The 19,084-nt window shown below is 66.1% G+C and overlaps 1 protein-coding gene across 1 annotated transcript; it reads right to left on the bottom strand.

Annotated features, from left to right (window-relative positions):
- Positions 1-5,133: 5,133 nt before the first annotated feature.
- Positions 5,134-17,846, bottom strand: LOC120390863 (TLC domain-containing protein 4-like). The gene is made up of 7 exons (XM_039513792.1): positions 17,734-17,846; positions 12,501-12,671; positions 11,267-11,356; positions 10,489-10,547; positions 9,691-9,785; positions 6,998-7,071; positions 5,134-6,592 (listed from the first exon to the last, which is right to left on the bottom strand). The coding sequence occupies exons 2-7, from the start codon at positions 12,653-12,655 to the stop codon at positions 6,286-6,288; spliced, it is 780 nt and encodes a 259-aa protein (XP_039369726.1). The 5' UTR covers positions 12,656-12,671; positions 17,734-17,846; the 3' UTR covers positions 5,134-6,285.
- Between the last annotated feature and the right edge of the window lie 1,238 nt (positions 17,847-19,084).

Genomic DNA, 19,084 nt, shown 5'->3' with positions numbered 1-19,084 from the left:
CCAGCTCAGAATGCGCATTGCCATTTATAGCTGCCTGGCCCCATGTCACCGCGCCCACGGCTCTGCCAACAGGGTGCCCCCGGGAATGGGGGGTCCTGCTAGGGGGCCGGGCAGCTGGACCAGGAGCCCTGCTCCTCTGCCAGCCCCGTCGACTAACGCTCCAGACAGGCAGCTGGGGGCGACGAGCGGGGAGTGAAATCACCGGCCAGGGAGCCCCCTGGGACTAGAGGGGAACCTTTGGGGCTGGCCCAGGCCCTGGGGGCAGGGGGTCCGGGCACCCAAGGGGCTCTGTGGGCACCTTTGGGCACCCGCTGCTCAACAATCTCCAAGTGGCAGCAGGGGAGGATGGCGCCAGCCGCAGCACGGAGGGGCGGGTGCCTGGGGAGGGGGCCCTGGGGGTGCCTGGGGAGGGGGTGCTGGGGGGCCCCGGGGAGGGGGCGCTGAGGAGGAGGTGCCAGCTGTGGGGCCCGATGTGTTAGGACATCTGGGCAGGATCAAGCGCCGACTGGCGGAGAGCAGGGCTGGCACCAGAGGCAGGTGTGAGACTCCTGGCAGCGATGGGCTGATCCCCCCCCCAGTCCCCTATTCTGGGTTCGCTCGCGTTTGCCCTCCCCCAGCCCCGGGGGCCCTCCTGGCCTCACGGATCCCGTGGCAGGGAGCAGGGCCGGCGCCAGGCACCAGCAAAGCAAGCCCGTGCTTGGGGCGGCACAGTGTCAGGGGCGGCATTGGCCAGCTGTTTTTTTGCTTCGGGTGGCAAAAGCCTAGAGCCGGCCCTGGCGGCAGCAGCGCGTCGTGCGCGGGGGGGCGCCCTGGGGCCGCTGCGGTTCGCGCTGCGGGGGAGCAGCGCCTGCACCCTGCGGTTGGGGCGGGCAGGCTCCGAGCAGGGGACGATCAGGCTGGGGGCCGCCCGCATGGCACAGGAGCTGCCTGCAGGTGCCGCAGGGTGGCCGACCCCAGTGCCGCAGCCGGGCGGAGCGGCCCGAGCTGGCCAGGGACTGTGGCAGGCGGCAGCATGGGGTGCAGGTGGGGAGGGGGAAGAGAGAGCCCAGCGCTGGGGCGGCAGGGGTGCGGGTGGGGAGGGCACTGATGGGGTGAGAGCCCAGCGCTGGGGCAGCAGGGGATGTGGGTGGGGAGGGCACTGATGGGGTGAGAGCCCAGCGCTGGGGCGGCAGGGGATGCGGGTGGGGGATGGCACTGATGGGGGGGGTGGGAGCCCAGCGCTGGGGCGGCAGGGGGTGCGGGTGGGGGAGGGCACGGATGGGGTGAGAGCCCAGCGCTGGGCGGCAGGGGATGCGGGTGGGGGAGGGCACTGATGGGGGGGGGTGAGAGCCCAGGGCTGGGGTTGTGGGGGCAGCCAAAATTTTTTTTGCTTGGGGCAGCAAAAACCCCAGAGCCGGCCCTGGCAGGGAGCCCCCCCGGCCCCTTCCCGCGGTTCCTTCTAGACGCACTGACAGCTCCTTGGCCCGCGTAGCTGACACCACACGCACCACGGCCCCCCAGGCTCGGCAGCGCTGCCCACTGCTGCCAGACCTAACACTTATTTCATCGGGGGGGGGCATTAGGGGCCTGCATCACCTGCCAGTGTAGCAACGCCCGCCCCGGCTCCTGTCTGCGGAGCTGCTTCATCCGACTGCGGCTTGCTGTGCAGCACAAGGGGGTCTGGGGGTCAGAGCACGGGGCTGCGAGGCAGGATGCCTGGGAAGGGAGTGGGGTCTAGTGGTTAGAGCAGGATGGGGGTGGGGAACCCCTGGGTTCTATCCCGGCTCTGGGAGGGGAGTGGGGTCTAATGGTTAGAGCGGGGGGGGGAGTCAGGACTCCTGGGTTCTGTCTGCAGCTCTGGGAGGGGAGTGAGGTCTAGTGGTTAGAGCAGGATGGGGTGGGGACTCCTGGGTTCTGTCTGCAGCTCTGGGAGGGGAGTGAGGTCTAGTGGTTAGAGCAGGGGGACGGGGAGTCAGGACTCCTGGGTTCTCTGCTCAGGGAGGGGAGTGGGGTCTAGTGGTTAGAGCAGGGGGGACGGGGAGTCAGGACTCCTGGGTTCTGTCCCCAGCTCTGGGAGGGGAGTGGGGTCTAGTGGTTAGAGCGGGGGGGGGCAGGAATCGGGATTCCTGGGTTATTTTCCCAGCCGCAGCACATCCACCCACCAGCCCAACGTGTGCACAGCCTGACGCCCCCTCCCCCGGCCCCCAACACACACAGTCCCCCACAACCTGCCCCCTGTGCAGTCCCTACAGCCCACCCCCAACACACGTCCATTCCCCCGTCACACTGAAATACCCCTCCAGCGAGGGGCTGCCCCCCCCCCCCACTGTGACACGGGGGAAGGGTCTGTGAACGCAGCGTGGGGAGTGCGGCCTGGGCCGGCTGCAGGGGAGTTTTGCGGGCCTGGCTCTGGGGAAGGGAGGACACCTGAGCAGGTAACAGGAGAACCGGGGCGGGGGGGGGGGGGGTTGGAGCCAGGTGACACCTCGGCCCGGGAACCTGGACAAAGGCAGGGGGAGGCTGGGCCAGACGGGGACGGCGCTTCCATTTAGGCAACCTAGGCGGTCGCTTAGGGCGCCAGGATTTGGGGGGGGGGCTGCAACTCGGCGGCGGGGGGGGTCCTTCCACGCTCTGGATCTTCGGCGGCAATTCTGCGGTGGGTCCTTCAGTCGCTCCAGGACTCGTTGCCGAAGTGCACTGAAGACCGGGGCGCGGAAGGACCCCCGCAGAACTGCCGCCAACAACTGGGAGCATGGAAGGACCCCCGCCACAGAACTGCCGCCAACGACCGGGAGCGCGGAAGGACCCCCCCCCCCAGAACTGCCGCCAACGACCGGGGCGCGGAAGGACCCCCGCAGAACTGCCGCCAACGACCGGGAGCGCGGAAGGACCCCCGCAGAACTGCCGCCAACGACCGGGAGCGCGGAAGGACCCCCGCAGAACTGCCGCCAACGACCGGGAGAGTGGAAGGACCCCCCCCCCCCGCAGAACTGCCGCCAACGACCGGGAGCGCGGAAGGACCCCCCCCCGCAGAACTGCCGCCAACGACCGGGAGCACGGAAGGACCCCGCCTAGGCCCCGCTCCTGGCCAGAGGGCTGGGGGCAGTTTCAGTTTGGAGCTGGCTGGGAAAAGGGAGGGGAGCCCAGATGGGGCTCTGGCCTCCCTGTCCCCCCCCCACTGGACCTAACTGGGGGGGTCCTGTGGTCTGTCCCAGCAAGGCCTGTCTCGGACCACGTTCCTGTCGGGCAAATAAACCGGCTGTTTTCCTGGCTGGCTGAGAGTCCGGGGACCGGCAGGGAGCCGGGGGTGCAGGGCCCTGACCCCCCCCTCCGTGACACACACACTGCACAGGGCACCCCGAGAAAGGGCGGGGGGGACGGCTCAGCTTCACCAACGAAATCCTGTTTATTGTCACTTCCAAGGCCCCCGCCCGGCTTAGCGATCACAGGCCGGGGGGGGGGGACCCGCCCCTCGCGAGAACGGTGCCACGAGGCGGGAGCATGACCAGAGTCCCCGCAATTCGGGCCACATCCCTCCATCTGCCCCTCCCCCTTCTCCTGCCGGGCCCCCGGGGGGGTGTGTGTGTGGCAGCGGGAGCCTGGGGGCTGCTCTGCAGGGCGCGGGCCGATGGGGATGCAGGTGTTTGGGGCGGGGGGGGGGACGAAATGCCAGGTCTGAGCTGGCACTGGGCAGCGCGGTCGCCCCCCTCGACCTCCAGAGAACAGGCCGGAGAATCCCCTGGCATCGGGCCCGGGGAGGCGGGTTTGAGTTCGGGGCTGGGCTCCGGCGTGTGCCAGGGTAAATGCTCCAGGCCAGCCCTGCCCCCGGCAGCCCAGGGCGCCCGCTGTTACTCAGGGGCAATCGGCAGCCAGGCCTGGAGGGGTCGCGGGTGGGGCAGAGTCTGGCGAAACTTCACGGCCAGATCCTCAGCTGGTGCAAACTGGTGCATCCCTGACCGGCCCTACTGGCCTTAGACCATAACCAGGATTGGGGCCCCCTTGTGCTGGAGGCTGCCCAGACCCCAGCTGAGATATCGGGGTGCTCCCATTGTGCCAGGGGCTACCCAGACCCCAGCTGAGATATCGGGGTGCTCCCATTGTGCCAGGGGCTACCCAGACCCCAGCTGAGATATCGGGGTGCTCCCATTGTGCCAGGGGCTACCCAGACCCCAGCTGAGATATCGGGGTGCTCCCATTGTGCCAGGGGCTACCCAGACCCCAGCTGAGATATCGGGGACCCCCCATTGTGCCAGGGGCTACCCAGACCCCGGCTGAGATATCGGGGACCCCCCATTGTGCCGGGGGCTACCCAGACCCCGGCTGAGATATCGGGGTGCTCCCATTGTGCCGGGGGCTGCCCAGACCCCAGCTGAGAGATCAGGGGCCCCCCATTGTGCCAGGGCTGCCCAGACCCCGGCTGAGATATCGGGGCCCCCCCATTGTGCCGGGGCTGCCCACACCCAGAATGAAATACAGTCCCTGCCCCAGCGAGCTCACAATCTAAACAAAGGGCGAGGGGGAAACTGAGGCACAGCCCGGGCAGTGACTTGTGCAGAGTCACCAGCCGGCCAGTGGCAGAGCTGGGGACAGCCCGCAGGTGTCCTGTCCCCCAACACCCCCACTGTGGGTCCCGCCCCTCCCCTGCAGACAGACCCTGGAGACAAACGTGGCCGGAGAGGTCGGAGTCCAGCCTGGTTTGGGGGTGAGCCAGTGTGGGGGGGTGGGGTTAATAAATTAGTATCGAGGGGGGAGGGTTAATTCCTCACTAGGGCAGAAATGTCAGTCATGAAACAAGGGATCGAGAAGGAGTTTGAGATTCTCCACTGCAAATCATCCGAAAACCCCGATCCCGGCGCCGACCGGAGCGAGACCTGCCGCCGGCAGCTACTTCAGAGTCACTGGGCGCGTGGAAATGCCTAAAAGCCCAGGCCGAGATCAAGGGGCGCTGGCTGGGCCTGGCTGAGATCGGGGGCCCCCGGCCGTGCCGGGAGCTGCCCAGGCTGAGATCAGGGGCCCCCGGCCGTGCCGGGCGCTGCCCAGGCTGAGATCGGGGGGCCCCCCCGGCCGTGCCGGGAGCTGCCCAGGCTGAGATCGGGGGCCCCCCCGGCCGTGCCGGGAGCTGCCCAGGCTGAGATCGGGGGCCCCCGGCCGTGCCGGGAGCTGCTCAGGCTGAGATCGAGGGCCCCCGGCCATGCCGGGAGCTGCCCAGGCTGAGATCGGGGGCCCCCGGCCATGCCGAGAGCTGCCCAGGCTGAGATCGGGGGCCCCCGGCCGTGCTGGGAGCTGCCCAGGCCGAGATCGGGGCCCCCGGCCGTGCCGGGAGCTGCCCAGGCCGAGATCGGGGGCCCCCGGCCGTGCCGGGGGCTGCACAGATACAGAGGGTGGGACAGGCTTGCCCCAAAGAGCTCCCACTCTGAAGAGAGAAGGCACAGATGAAGGGGCATTGTCCCCCTTTAACAGACAGGGAAACTGAGGCACAGAGGCAGGGACTAGACCCCGGGTCTCTGGGGCCCCAGCCCAGGGAGTTAGGTTTAGCTGGGGACTGACCTGTGGTAGAGACACCCCTGCTGGGACCCGTGTGCCCTCCCAGCTCCCCCCGCCACAGCAGGGGCCAGGGCTTTATGGCCGGGGGGTGCTATGGGCCAGGAGGCGTCTGGGAGGGAGGGGCCAGGGTCAGACTGCAGGATCCTGGGGCACAGGGGTGTCCTCAAAAGCTACGTAGACCCCTTGGCCCTCGGGGGTTCAGTGCAGATGGGCCCCCCCAGCTCTCCAGCCCAGTAGCGTGGGGCTCCTCCCACTTTTTGCAGGAGTGGGAGGGGGCGCGGGGGCCTGCGGAAGCCGTTCACGAGGCTGTAACGTGGCCCTACCATGGCTCCCTGCTCTGCCCCATGGGACCCCCCACCCGGCTGGAGCCTCTGCGCCCCGTATGCATGGACACGCAGGCCCCCCCAAGGACACCCCTAGCTGGGGGTTGGGCAGCCTTAGCCCCCTGCGAGGGGCACTGCCAGCCCCACAGACGGGCCCCACCGGGCTCCCGGCCAGACGTCCCGTGTTCAGTGCCAGTCCCGGTGCCCCATGGATTTCCTGGGTGCCTGGGGCATATGCCAGTCTGTGATCTCCATGAGTTTCCGAGGTGCCCGCCCGCGCCTGGCGCTCCGTGGGGGTCAGTCCGGGTGCCTGGCGGCACGTGCCAGGCCAGGGGATTCCTGTGGCTGTGGGCTCTGATGGGAACGAGCGTGGATCGTCCAGCTCTGCCAGGAGCTTTGGGGCCGCCGGCCGTGCCCCCTGGGGAAGTCCAGCTCCCGCTCAGTCGCCGTGGCCGCAGGCCGGCTTGCGCTCCTGGGGCCGGCAGAAGGCCCGGTAGAAGCCCCGGACAATCTTGTACATCCAGACCAGGTTGAGGAGCTCCAGGGCCAGGCTGGGCACAATCCAGGCCACCTGCACGGCGAGCCCCAGGCGGGCGTACTCGGGCGTGCCGTACCAGGCCAGCACGCGGGCGTAGTAGCTGGGGATGACGGCGATGCGCACCAGGAAGAAGACCACGGTCATGGCCAGGCCGTTGGCCAGGACGAACCAGGAGGAGCGGGGCTGCCCCACGGTGTCAAAGAACCACCTGGGCCACGACAAAGGAGCGCCGTCACTTTAAACAGCCCCAGGCCCCGCCCCCTCCAGCTCCTGGAGTCACATGATCACATCAGCGCTCTCATTAAGCCGGAGGGGTAATTGACACTGCCTGAGTTTGCAGAGAGCCTGAGCCTATTGCCCAGCCCGGGTCAAGGGTGAAGCTGCCCTGATGCAAGTCAAAGGGGTGTTAACTCCCAACCCCACTGATCTAGGGTCACTGCCTGCCCTACCCTTCAGCCCACCTCCCCACACTGTCTGCATCCCAGCATCCTCTGGGGTAGCGGCCCCGTCCCCATCCCCCAGCGCCTCGGGAAAATTTGAATCCGGGTCCCACTGGGATGCTCGGGCACTTTCGAGCCCCCCAGCTCCAGCCCCCCCTGACCCCCCGACTCACCGCAGGTTGACGAATGGGGTGGAGAGCTCGGACAGGAGGCGGAAGTTGGCGAAATAGGGCAGCACCCCTCGGCTCTGGGGGAGAGAGAGGCCGTTAATCCCCTGCCCCAGGGGGCTCGCGGGTGGGACACCCCCCCCCCCAGCAGGAAGAAAGGGAGGAAAAGAGCACGGGGTGGGGTGTGGGGGGGGGTCACTGGACTCACAGACGCCAAGGCAGAGTCACTTCCCTGAGGACCTAGAGCCATGAGCAGAGTCCACCCCCCCAGCCCTGCCGGTGCCCCTCAGTCCCGACCCGCAGCCCCATAACCCCAGCCCTGGGTCTCCCCTACCCAGCTCTGTGAGTGGCTCCCAATCTCAACCTGCCCCACCCCTGTTCAAAGAGCTGTCCACGTATTGAGGCCCGGCTCCGTCTGGGTGTCCGCCCCCGCTGGCGGGGCTGTGTCTGACAGCTGTGGGGGGGGCTGATCCCCTGGGGAGCTCAGTACCAGGGTCACACCAGGGAGGGCCGGTGGCTTGGTAAGGAGTCACAAATGTTCAGATGTTCCCATGGCCGGGGCGCAGCGCAGGGGGCACAGTGGGGAGAGAGACGCCAGCTGGGGCTGGGGCCGGACTCTTCCCACTGGCTAAGATCTGAGGGGCCGACGACCCCACAAACAGGGGAGACTGACCCAGGCGAAAACACGGCACAAGTGAGTAGCCTGGTTCACGGGCCTGGCCAATGCCAACAGGGCTGCCAAGCAGGGGCGTCACTTCCTATGGGGGGGGCAGTTGCTCCCCCACACCTTGATTTGCCCCCCTGACTTTTCATAGGTCCCTCCGACCCTACCCAAGACGCTGCAGGCTGGAACACAGCTTGATCCCCAGCGCCCCCTGTTACCGAGCCGACACCCCAGCTCCCAGAGTCGGGCGAGAGTCGGTTTCAATCCCCAGCTCCTGGAGTCCCGGGAGAATCCAGCTCTCGCAGCAAAGGCAAAGCAGCGTCCTGGCCCGAGAAAAGCTCCTGGCCCTCAGCGGGACGGATAAAGCTGCCAGCGCCAGGGGAAGCCGGCTACAGCTGCAGCCCCCCCGGTTCATAAGGTGAACCCCAAATACTGGTAGAAAGTCCCGATTCGGAAGCCAACGAGGCTCCTCCCCAGTGATCTGGGACCGGCAGCGCTGGGCTGAGCAGACCTGGGGAAGGGCCGTTAACCCTTCGGGGCGTCGCATGAGCCCTTAGTGGGGGGAGGATTCCCCCCCCCGCTGCCCCGTGCAGGGTTTTTCCCCTTCCCCGGGGGCAGCTGGTACCGCCCCTGTCAGAGCTGGGAGGGCAGCAGGTCGGGACCTGGGGGATGGGCAGTGCTAGGGTAGGAGGCAGGTTTCGTCCCCAGGACTCAGGCGCCTCAAGGCAGGGGCTGGATGTACAGTGCCTACCAGCCCCTGACCAGGGCACCTAGGTGCTACCGTAATACACTGAATAAATGTACAGTGCCTACCAGCCCCTGACCAGGGCACCTAGGTGCTACCGTAACACACAATATCAGGTCACTGACACCCGCCTAAGGCTTTTTGGATGGAGATTTTCAAAAGCAGCCTCTGGTTTCTGGGTGACCAGCGTGAGCTGCCTGAAGGGGGGCGGTTTCCGGGCAGTGCTCGGCCCAGGACGTGCCATGGATCTTGGCTGCTGGAGCCTCCTTCCTGGCCCGGGGAGCTTTGGTGCTAACAAGCAGCTGAGGCTGCGGAGGCAAACGGCTCCTGGTGAGTCGCTGGCCACCAAGGGAAGCCGCTTGGAGGGGTGTGTGGGAAAAGCCCAGTTGTTGTCTCCCAGCACAGCCCTGCAGCCACAGTGTGTGCGCAGTTCGGCTGCCATCACCGTGGCATCTGGGCACCTCACCATCGTTGGTGTATTTAGCCTCACGATGCCCTTGGCGGGTGTGTGTGTGTGCGTGTGTGTGCGAGCGCGCAGGGCTATTATACAAAGGGGAAACTGAGGCACTGAGCAGCTAGACAACTGGCCCAGGGTCACCCAGGCTGTCTGTGGCCATCCTTCCTCCCTGGTCCAGCCCTCGCCATCCGCCCCAGGGTGCCCACCCCGAGCCGCACACAAAGGGGGGAGTCCAGGGCCTGGCAGGGCTCATCTCAAGGGGCCGCGCTCTCTGCCTTGAGCTAATCTCTCATGCAGGAGGTGGGTGAAATTCTCCGGCCTGTGCCACACAGGAGGTCAGACTAGATCTAAGGGTCCTTCCTGGTGTTAACCCCCCCTGAGATTAGCCCCTCCCTGCTGCAGAACAGGGACTGGGCCCATCCACCCCGGTATCCCGTCTCCAGCAGTGGCCAGACCCCTTCGAACCCAGCGCTCGTGAATCCCAGCCCCTTACCCCCAAACCCAGCCCAGCCTCCCGGAGGCAGGTGCCTTTAGCTCCTGTGTTCTGGCTGCGTCCCCGCCCCCGCCAGGCCTGGGGAGGGGGGACGCCAGCTGGTGAACGGGGGCTGAAATCTGAGGTCTGACTTGAAGCAGGGGGGTGGATTCTAGCAGGGTTTAAAGGGGGGGGGATTGAAGCTGAATTTGGAGCCTGGATGGAGCCAGCCGCTGCCCTCGGCGTGGGGGCAATGGAAGTAGCTGGGGGGGTGCAGAGGAAGCAGAGAGAGCAGAGATCTGGGGGGCAGGGACAGGGGAGGGAGCCTGCCCCAGGGCGGCCGGCCGGGCCTGGCACTGACCAGCACGTAGCCGTAGGCGTACAGCGCCACCAAGTGGTGGCAAACGAACAGGGAGTCGCCCAGCGTCTTCCAGTAGCGCAGGAGCAGCAGCAAATCTGGAATTGGAACAGAGAGCGAGGGGTTTTAATGGGGGGGGCAGGTCAGTGTGCCGGGGTGCCCGGGGGGGAGGGGGGGGCTGGGTCAGGCTGAGCAATGGGGAAATGCACAAACACACACACAGCCGCGCCCCCACCCCAAACACTCCCCCCACATCCCCCCTCCCGCACGCCTGGCAGCTCCCGCCCCCTCCCTCGGAGCGGGGCCCGATGAACCGTTCACTGCCTGGGAGACCCTCCCCCTGGGCTGGGCATCTGGATTTCTCCTGGGGCTTCCGTCCATTCCTGGGATCCTCAGCTTTGGGGGGGGGGAACAGCTCCCACTTGGGTGGGGTTTCAGGGTCCAGCCGCCCCACTGCAGCTCTCTGCCTCAGCCCCAGAGCCTGGCCCCAGCAGCTGGCGGCTCCTTTTCCTCTAGGAGGAAATAGGGCAACCAGGCAGCAGGTGTGAAAAATCGGGATGGGGTGGGGGGGTAATAGGAGCCTATATAAGAAAAAGACCCCAAATCCGGACTGTCCCTATAAAATTGGGACATCGGGTCCCCCTACAAGGAAAAAGCCACCAAAACTGTAAGAAGTTTCCCCGTTTTTTTCAGGTTTTTAGATGATTTTGTGTCTGAAATCCCAGTTTCGGGGTCCCAGGAACTGGGGGTTGCAGTCCCCAGGCCGGCCAGCAGGGGCAGCGCGGTGCCCCCAGTGTTTACCGTAGAGCAGGTACCCGCAGGTGATGGCCACGTTGAGTTTCACCAGGTCAGGGTCCCCCCTGGAAGCACAAGGAGTCAGGGGATGAGGGGCTGGCGTGGGACGGGGTGGGGGGGGGAGTATTGGGGGGGAGGTGGAACATGAACACAGGCAGGGGGCTGATCGTGGGGCCCGCTCCCCCCTTCAGACGCTCACTCCCCCCAGGGCCTGGGCCCCAGATCCTCCTTGCATGCAACCTCCCTGCCGGGCACCGTGCCAGCCCCCGGGCTCCGCTCCCCAATGCGAGTGGCTGTGCCCAGCTGATGCCAGCTGCACGGTCGGCTCTGGCTCCTGGCAGCCGGGGAACAAGGGGGCCATTCTTCCCAGGCACAAACCAGCCTTTTATCACCTCTGCTGCCACCATGTCACCTCAGGCCCACGGGACCCCCCGCTCACCCCCCCGCCCGGCCCAGGGCTGGCACCTTCCAACCAGCTGTGAGAGACGGGGCTTGGGAAATGGACCAGGGCAAATCTGCCCCCCGCCCCCAACTCCGAGCATGGGCTGCAGCCAGCTACAGAACTGTGGGCGGGGGGGAGAAGCCCAGGGCTGGGAGAGCAGGGGGCTGTGGGCGAGCTGTGGGGTGGGGAGCAGGGGGCTGCGGGTCGGGAGTGAGGGGCACCGGGGGAGCTGTGGGGCGGGGAGCAGGGGGCTGCGGGTCAGGAGTGAGGGGCACTGGGGGAGCTGTGGGGCGGGGAGCAGGGGGCTGCGGGTCGGGAGTGAGGGGCACTGGGGGAGCTCACCAGATGGGGTTGGCGTTAACGGCTCCATCGAAGAAGAGGATGTAGAGGCAGAAGAGGCCGACGATGAGCGCGTGCAGGGTGGAGACACACCTGAGAGGGACATGTAGGGGGGTCAGCCCCCCCCCCGGGTCACACATGGCTCAGCCCCCCCATGCCCCCCTGGGGTCATACACGGCTCAGTCCCCCCCATGCCCCCCCCGGATCACACCGGGCTCAGCCCCCATGCCCCCGGATCACACACGACTCAGCCCCATGCCCCCGGATCACACAGGGCTATGCCCCCATGCCCCCTGGATCACACAGGGCTCAGCCCCATGCCCCCGGATCACACAGGGCTCAGCCCCCCCATGCCCCCCCGGATCACACAGGGCTCAGCCCCATGCCCCCGGATCACACAGGGCTATGCCCCCCATGCCCCCGGATCACACAGGGCTCAGCCCCCATGCCCCCGGATCACACAGGCTCAGCCCCCATGCCCCCGGATCACACAGGGCTCAGTCCCCATGCTCCCCCGGATCACACAGGGCTCAGTCCCCATGCCCCCGGATCACACAGGGCTCAGCCCCCATGCCCCCTGGGATCACACACGACTCAGCCCCCATGCCCCTGGGATCACACACGACTCAGCCCCCATGCCCCCGGATCACACAGGGCTCAGCCCCCCATGCCTGCCCCAGATCACACAGGGCTCAGCCCCCATGCCCCGGATCACACAGGGCTCAGTCCCCATGCCTGCCCCAGATCACACAGGGCTCAGCCTCCCCATGGCCCCCCCCCGGATCACACAGGGCCCCACCATGTTGCTCCGAGCGCCCAGCCCCCGTGTCAGACAATGGCTCCTTTCAGCCCATCAGACGCCTCACGCGGCCGCCAGGATGTTCTCAGGCTAAGCCCACCAGGAACGTCCGGACGGACGGCTCCCGCGGGGGCTGGGCCTGGTGGTTAGACATTGGGGGCTGGGAGCCAGGACTCCTGGGTTCTATCCCTGGCTCTGGGAGGGGAGTGGGGTCTAGTGGTTAGACGTTGGGGGGCTGAGAGCCAGGACTCCTGGGTTCGATCCCTGGCTCTGGGACGGGAGTGGGGTCTAGTGGTTAGACGTTGGGGGGCTGGGAGCCAGGACTCCTGGGTTCTAGCCCTGGCTCTGGCAGGGGAGTGGGGTCTAGTGGTTAGTGCACTGGGAGCCAGGACTCCTGGGTACTGTCCTGTTCCCCTCAGGCCCCGAGGACTGCGGTACCTGGAGTTCCACTCGCACTTTTTGACGGTGGTCAGGCTGCAGTAGCGGCGACTGAGAGCCAGCGAGAGCTGGGGGCTGACAGCCGAGAAGAAGAACTGGAAGGCCACGAAGCTGCCGGCCACGATGCAGTAACCCAGCCGCGTGGACTCCTCCATGGCCGCTCAGTGGCACCTGTGAATGGAGCGTGGGGTGTGAGCGTGGGGCCCCACCGGGATGGGATCTGGAGCCTTCTGGTCACGAAGCACCAGCCCCCACATCTGAGTGGAAGGAGAATCGCCACTGGCTGATAGCACTATAGGGCATATGACACACAGCAGAGCAACTCTCATTCCATGCGGCAAAGGGCAGTGGTACATACACACCCTGCCCTGCCAGATCTCTGTGGAGCGGCAATAAGTCTGCGTCGCAGAGGGGAGAGTACTGAGGAGTTTAATTCTCTGTGGGTCCCCCTGCCCCTCTGCACTGGAAGCATCACAGCAACGCTCAGCCCTGTGCCCTTCCCCCACCGCAGGCCCTTGCTGCCACGTGGGGCTGCCCCTGGGGCTCTCAGTGGCTGTCGCCCAGCAGCCCAAGGCCAGCAGGGGAGGGGGAGCACCAGCAGCCCCCCCAGGATGTACCCTGCTCTCTGGAGGCAAGATGGGGATCTGGCCCCCTGGAGCCAGGGAGAGAACCCCTGGGGAGAGAGGCCTGATGTTGAAGACCTGGCAAAAGGGAGGGAGCATTATTGAATGATAAGGGGGCAGGAGCCAGGACTCCTGGGTTCTATCCCCCCATCTGGGAGGGGAGTGGGGTCTAGTGGTTAGAGCAGGGGGCTGGGTGCCAGGACACCTGGGTTCTAGCCCCAGCCCTGGGAAGGGAGCAGGATCATTTCGTTTGTGAGCGAGAGGTGGGAGCCTCCCAGAGGCTGGAGCTTTAAAGCAACCCCTGGACCTGGCAGGCGCTGGGTGATCCTTGGCCAGAGGAGCCCTGCTGACTGTAATTAAGGATTTGCTTAATGAGCTTCCTGCAAACTAACCTCTGCACTTCAATCAATATTTGCTCCAGACGTGTCCTGCTGGAACCCTGAATGGATTTCAGGGGCAGGGCTTTGGGGTGGGGGAGGGGATTCTGGGCAGGTGACTCGGTGGGGTGGGGGTTCGGGCAGGTGACCCTGTGGGGCGGTTTGGGGCAGGTGATCTGGTCGGGTGGGGTGTTCGGGGCAGGTGACCCTGTGGGGCAGTTTGGGGCAGGTGACCCTGTGGGGCGGTTCGGGGCAGGTGACCCAGTGGGGTGGGACGTTTTGGGGCAGGTGACCTGGCCAGCAAGGTGCAGGATTTGGGGCAGGTGACCCTGTGGGGTGGGGGTTCGGGGCGGGTGACCCGGTGGGGTGAGGGATTCGGGGCAGGTGACCCGGTGGGGTGAGGGATTCGGGGCAGGTGACCTCCCCCAGCCAGCCGGGAGGTCTCTATGATCACAGACCGAACAGGCTGTGAAGCTGCAAACTGACCCTGGTGGCTCGAACCCCGGATCCACACCACTGCCCGGCCGGCCGGAAGGAGCCGGCGGGGAGGCTTTGCAGATTGGGACTGAGGGGCGCTGGCAGTGGCGGATTAGCCAATGGGGTCTGTGCCCGGGGGCCCCAGAAAAATGAGTCCCCAGACCTCCCCTCCCCCTCTCAGCTGGAGCGCCAGGCAGGCGGGGGACTGGCCTGCAAGCAGAAGGGGTGGGGAGGGGCCCCCACTTGCTATGGCCAAGGGCCCCACAAAACTATACTCTGCCTCTGGGCACCGGCAGAGCTGGGGGGGGGCAGAGCTGGGCTAGCAGGGGCTGCGGGTCGGGAGTGAGGGGCACCGGCAGAGCTGGGGGAGCCCAGGGCTGGGCTAGCAGGGGCTGTGGGTCGGGAGTGAGGGGCACCGGCAGAGCTGGGGGGGCCCAGGGCTGGGCTAGCAGGGGCTGCGGGTCGGGAGTGAGGGGCAGCAGCAGAGCAGTGGTGCAATGGCAGACAATAGCAAATAGAGGCTCCTGCTCTCCTGTCCTTTTGCTCTGGGCACGGGGAGCCGTTCCAGTGGGGCCAGGAGCCCCCAGCTCCATGGGGCAGGGCCCAGCATTCCCAGATGGAGCTGAGCCCACCCAGAGTCGAGCGAGATCTGGCTGGCCCTGAGCGGAGACCCAGGTGGGAGTGATCCCGGGAGCCTGGCAGCGGGCGTGTGTGTGTGTGTGGGGGGCAGGCAGTGCCATGGGGCCCACGGACTGAATACTGGCTCCCTATGTGTGGGGAGGAAAAGGGGTCTGGGTGGGCGAGGTTCCAACAGGGGCTGGAGCCGGCCCTCCTCCTCCAGACCAGAAACCACGGGGACAGGCACCGTGTAGGTACGACGGCTTAGAGCCGAGCCCGCTGCCCGCCAGGCCCATCAGCATCGTCACCTTGTTCCCTGCCCCCCCGGCTGCCCCCACCTCGTGTCTGACGCTTTGGCCCCGATCCCGCCAACGCTGCCACGCGCTTCAACTCACTGCCAAGCAGCGAAGCAGAGCGCGTGCAACAGCGTTGGCAGGCCTGGAAGGTGTTTGGGGCAGGGCTGGTGTCTTTGGGCTGTGTGCAGCGCCTGGCACCATGGGGTCCTGGGCCACGGGTGGGGGTGCCTCGGCGCTACCGTAATACACCTAATAAATAACGTACAGCGCCTGGCACCATGGGGTCCTGGGCCATGGCTGGGGTACCTCGGTGCTACCGTAATACACCTAATAAATAACGTACAGCGCCTGGCACCATGGGGTCCTGGGCCATGGGTGGGGGTGCCTCGGCGCTACTGTAATACACCTAATAAATAACGTACAGCGCCTGGCACCATGGGGTCCTGGGCCATGGCAGGGGTACCCTCCGCCACCGCACACACACCTAATAATAAATGTACGCCTGGCGCCTGGCACCATGGGGTCCTGGGCCATGGCTGGAGTGCCTCGGTGCTACCGTAATACACCTAATAAATAACGTACAGCGCCTGGCACCATGGGGTCCTGGGCCATGGGTGGGGCACCTCAGCGCTACCGTGATACACCTAATAAATAATGTACAGCGCCTGGCACCATGGGCTCCTGGGCCATGCTCCTAAGCCCAGCAGTAGCACTCCCTGCAGCTGCGACTGCACCGGCTCCAGCCCCGGCTCTGCCGCTGACCTGCGGTTCCAACTCCTAGGTCTGACTGCCTGTGCCCTGGTCCATGAGGAACAGTTGCATTCGCAGCCCCAGTGGTGTTGGACGCCGATGGCTGCGGCTGTGGCAGGGGGCTGGGGCTAACCATGGGATCCCCATGGCCGGAGGGTTTTCAGAACAGGCGGGACGAACAGCGGGCTGGGATGGGATGGGTTTACCGGGTCCCACTTCAGTGCAGAGGGGCTGGCGCAGACGCCCTCGCAAGGTCCCTGCCCCACCACAGGCCTGAGAGCGGGTACTCAGGGTCTGGATGCGGTGACCGGAACTGGCTCAATCGAGATGCCACCTCCTGCTTTCGCTGCCAAGGCAAACGGATCAGGGCCAGAGAACAAAGCCGATTGCAGCTCGGAGCCAGGCCGGGTCACCGCGGGACGGAGCGGCCACATTGTGCCTGGCATCCGTGCCAACTCTCTGTGTTCACGTGCTGTGCTGGTGCAAGGGGGGGGCACCTCACACAGACTGATCACGAGGCTTAGGTCAAAATCTGGAATTAAGGGGGATGGGGGAATAGGGTAATGCCATGGTCCACCTAAGTGATTAGAGTGGGGTGGGGGCTGGGAGTCAGGACTCCTGGGTTTTATCCCAGCTCCGGGAGGGGAGTGGTGGTTAGAGCAGGGGAGGGAGGAGCCAGGACTCCTGGGTTCTATCCCAGCCCTGGGAGGCGAGTGGTGGTTAGAGCAGGGGATGGGGGAGTCAGGACTCCTGGGTTCTATCCCAGCTCTGGGAGCAGGGAATCAGGACTCCTGGGTTCTATCCCAGCCCAGGCAGGGGAGTGTGGGTTTCAGGTTAGTGTGGGGTGGAGTGTGGGAGGGATTTCAGGGAACTTGGCATCCTCTAGGGAAGCCTCCGACGTGCCCAGCTCGCAGGGCGGGTGAGACGCTCCCATTCAGTAATTAAAGGTTGCAAAACACCAACGCCAGGGAACTGAATCGTGTAGCTAAATAATCCAGTTCCCGCCACCTCCCTCTGGCTGTGCTGGGCCCAGCCCCCTCCACGAGGTTAATTATTATAATTCATTCTGGCAGGTTAATAAGCAAATTGAACAAGTAACAAAGTGGCAAAACTTGCAGCCAATTTCCCCCCATGTCCCCCCCCCCCAGCCACTAACCCTGTCTGGGGCCAAAAGCCAGCCTGGTGTAATGCCCCCTCAGCGGTGGGGCCGGCCCGGTGCATTCTGCACACCCAGGATGGAAGCACTGGCTGCAGACCAGCTCAGGGATGAGTGACAGGTACCCTGATTTCATGGGGGGGGCTCCCCCAAATGCACGGTGCCAATTTCGGTGCAAGGGGGGTGTTGCCACAAGGGAGCCAGCAGCCCGGCCCCTCATGGTTCCCCCTCTTCCCACCCCATTGGCTCCCTGGCTCCTACCCCAGGCAAGCTGGGAGATCCTGGAAGGGAGCAGGATCTAGTGGTTGGGGGGGGGAAGCAGGGACTGGGAGTCAGGACTTCTGGGGTTCTATTCCCTGAACCCACAGTTGCCTCCGAACTCCCCCTCCCAGGGCACAGCCCCCCATGGATCCAGCTCCCCACACTGGCCCACATGGATCTGGCTTCTTCCCCCACTCTCCCCCCCCCAGCACAGACTCAGTGGATCCAGCTCCCCAGGACACAGCCCCCCATGGATCCAGCTCTCCCACTCACCCCCATGGATCCAGCTCCCCACTCGCCCCCAGGACACAGCGCCCCATGGATCCAGCTCCCCACTCACCCCCATGGATCCAGCTCCCCCACCCCCCCCAGACACAGCCCCCATGGATCCAGCTCCCACTCACTCCCCATGGATCCAGCTCCCCACTCACCCCCAGGGCACAGCCCCATGGATCCGGCTCCCCACTCGCCCCCAGGACACAGCCCCCATGGATCCAGCTCCCCACTCACCCCCATGGATCCAGCTCCCCACTCGCCCCCAGGACACAGCCCCCATGGATCCAGCTCCCCACTCACCCCCAATGGATCCAGCTCCCCCCACTCGCCCCCCAGGGCACAGCCCCCATGGATCCGGCTCCCCCCCCCGGCTCGCCCTGCCCCGCACGATCCACCCACCTGGGGAGCTCCTGCCCCCGGGCGTGGGGCGCCGGCTGCTCGGAGCCCAGGGGCTCCCGCGGCCACCCAGGCGGAGGCTCCGCGGAGCTGCCACATCCCAACCCCACGCCCCGCTCCTGGCTCTGACAGGGGGGCCGGCCAGCGCCCCCGCCTCCACCAATCCCTGCGCAGGACACGCCCCCTCGTGGGGCCAGACACGCCCCCCGCCGCCTTCCCCCACCCACCCGCGGTGGGAGCCGGCCAGGTGGCAGGTCCCGAGGTGGGGGACGAGCCAGCGGCGCCGTGGGGGTGGCTCTGAAAGAAGCAGGAGGCCTGGGTGCGGTCCCTGTCTGGGGGGAGGGGCGGGAGCCAGGACGCCTGGGTTCTATCCCCGTGGCAGGAGGGGAGGGGGGCTGGGAGCCAGGACGCCTGGGTTCTGTCTCCTGAATTCACAGCTGCTCGGGGTTAATGCAGGTGGCGGCTGGGAGTCAAACTCCTGGATCTATTCTTGGCTCCGAGAGGCGCCTGGGCAGCGGGGAGGTCTAGTGGTTAGAGCCAGGGCTCCTGGGTTTCTAGTCTCACTTCTCATACCGCCTCCTTGTGTGACCATGGACAAGTCACGTCCCCTCCCCGTGCCTCAGTTTCTCCCTTTGAATAATGGGGACGATACACACATCCAGGGCCGGCTCCAGACCCCAGCGCGCCAAGCGCGTGCTTGGGGCGGCGTGCTGCGGGAGGGCGGCAGGCGGCTCCGGTGGACCTCCTGCAGACGTGCCTGCGGAGGGTCTGCTGGTCCCGCGGCTCCGGTGGAGCATCCGCAGGCACGTCTGCAGGAGGTCCACCGGAGCTGCGGGACCAGCGGACCCTCCGCAGGCACGTCTGCAGGAGGTCCACTGGAGCCGCGGGACCGGCGACTGCCAGAGCGCCCCCCGCGGCGTGCTGCCCTGCTTGGGGCGGCGCAATTCCTAGAGCCGCCCCTGCACACATCTCCTGGGGCAATGCACATGCAATGCTCTAAAGAGGGAAGCTGCTGCTTTCGTCTGTCGCCACAGCCCCATGTTTATAGACACACCTTTCAGGGTGTCACAAAGCCATAGACAACATAAAGGCAGGGATCACGTAATCCCCTATTGAAATCCAGCTACTTCTGGTTTATACGGAGATCCCTCATCCAGCGCTGAGGTACAGTCACCCAGGGGTGGAACACAGCAGCTGTTTATACCAGGACTCTCACCTGGTGCTGAGGTGCAGCCACCTCTGGGGTGGGGCCCGGCAGGTGTTTCACAGTGGCCGTGCCACAGCTTGGGGCAGGAGTGCGGAAGAATCCAAGTGACCCTGGGAGGAGAGAACAGGCCCGAGGGAGGAATCAAGC

This window comes from Mauremys reevesii, linkage group 25 (genome assembly GCF_016161935.1).
Source record: "Mauremys reevesii isolate NIE-2019 linkage group 25, ASM1616193v1, whole genome shotgun sequence".
Taxonomy (NCBI): Eukaryota; Metazoa; Chordata; order Testudines; family Geoemydidae; genus Mauremys; species Mauremys reevesii.
The sequence above is the reverse complement of the archived record's forward strand: the minus strand, read 5'-3'. Positions and strand labels throughout refer to the sequence as shown.

What these genes read in the sequence shown, in the direction of transcription:
- LOC120390863 (XM_039513792.1), bottom strand. Translation starts at nt 12,655, where the DNA reads ATGGAGGAGTCCACGCGGCTGGGTTACTGCATCGTGGCCGGCAGCTTC. An exon ending in AAGTGCGAGTGGAACTCCAG is followed by an intron (nt 11,357 to 12,500) that starts GTACCGCAGTCC and finishes TGTCCCTCTCAG; the next exon opens with GTGTGTCTCCACCCTGCACG. An exon ending in CTGCGGGTACCTGCTCTACG is followed by an intron (nt 9,786 to 10,488) that starts GTAAACACTGGG and finishes TTCCAATTCCAG; the next exon opens with ATTTGCTGCTGCTCCTGCGC.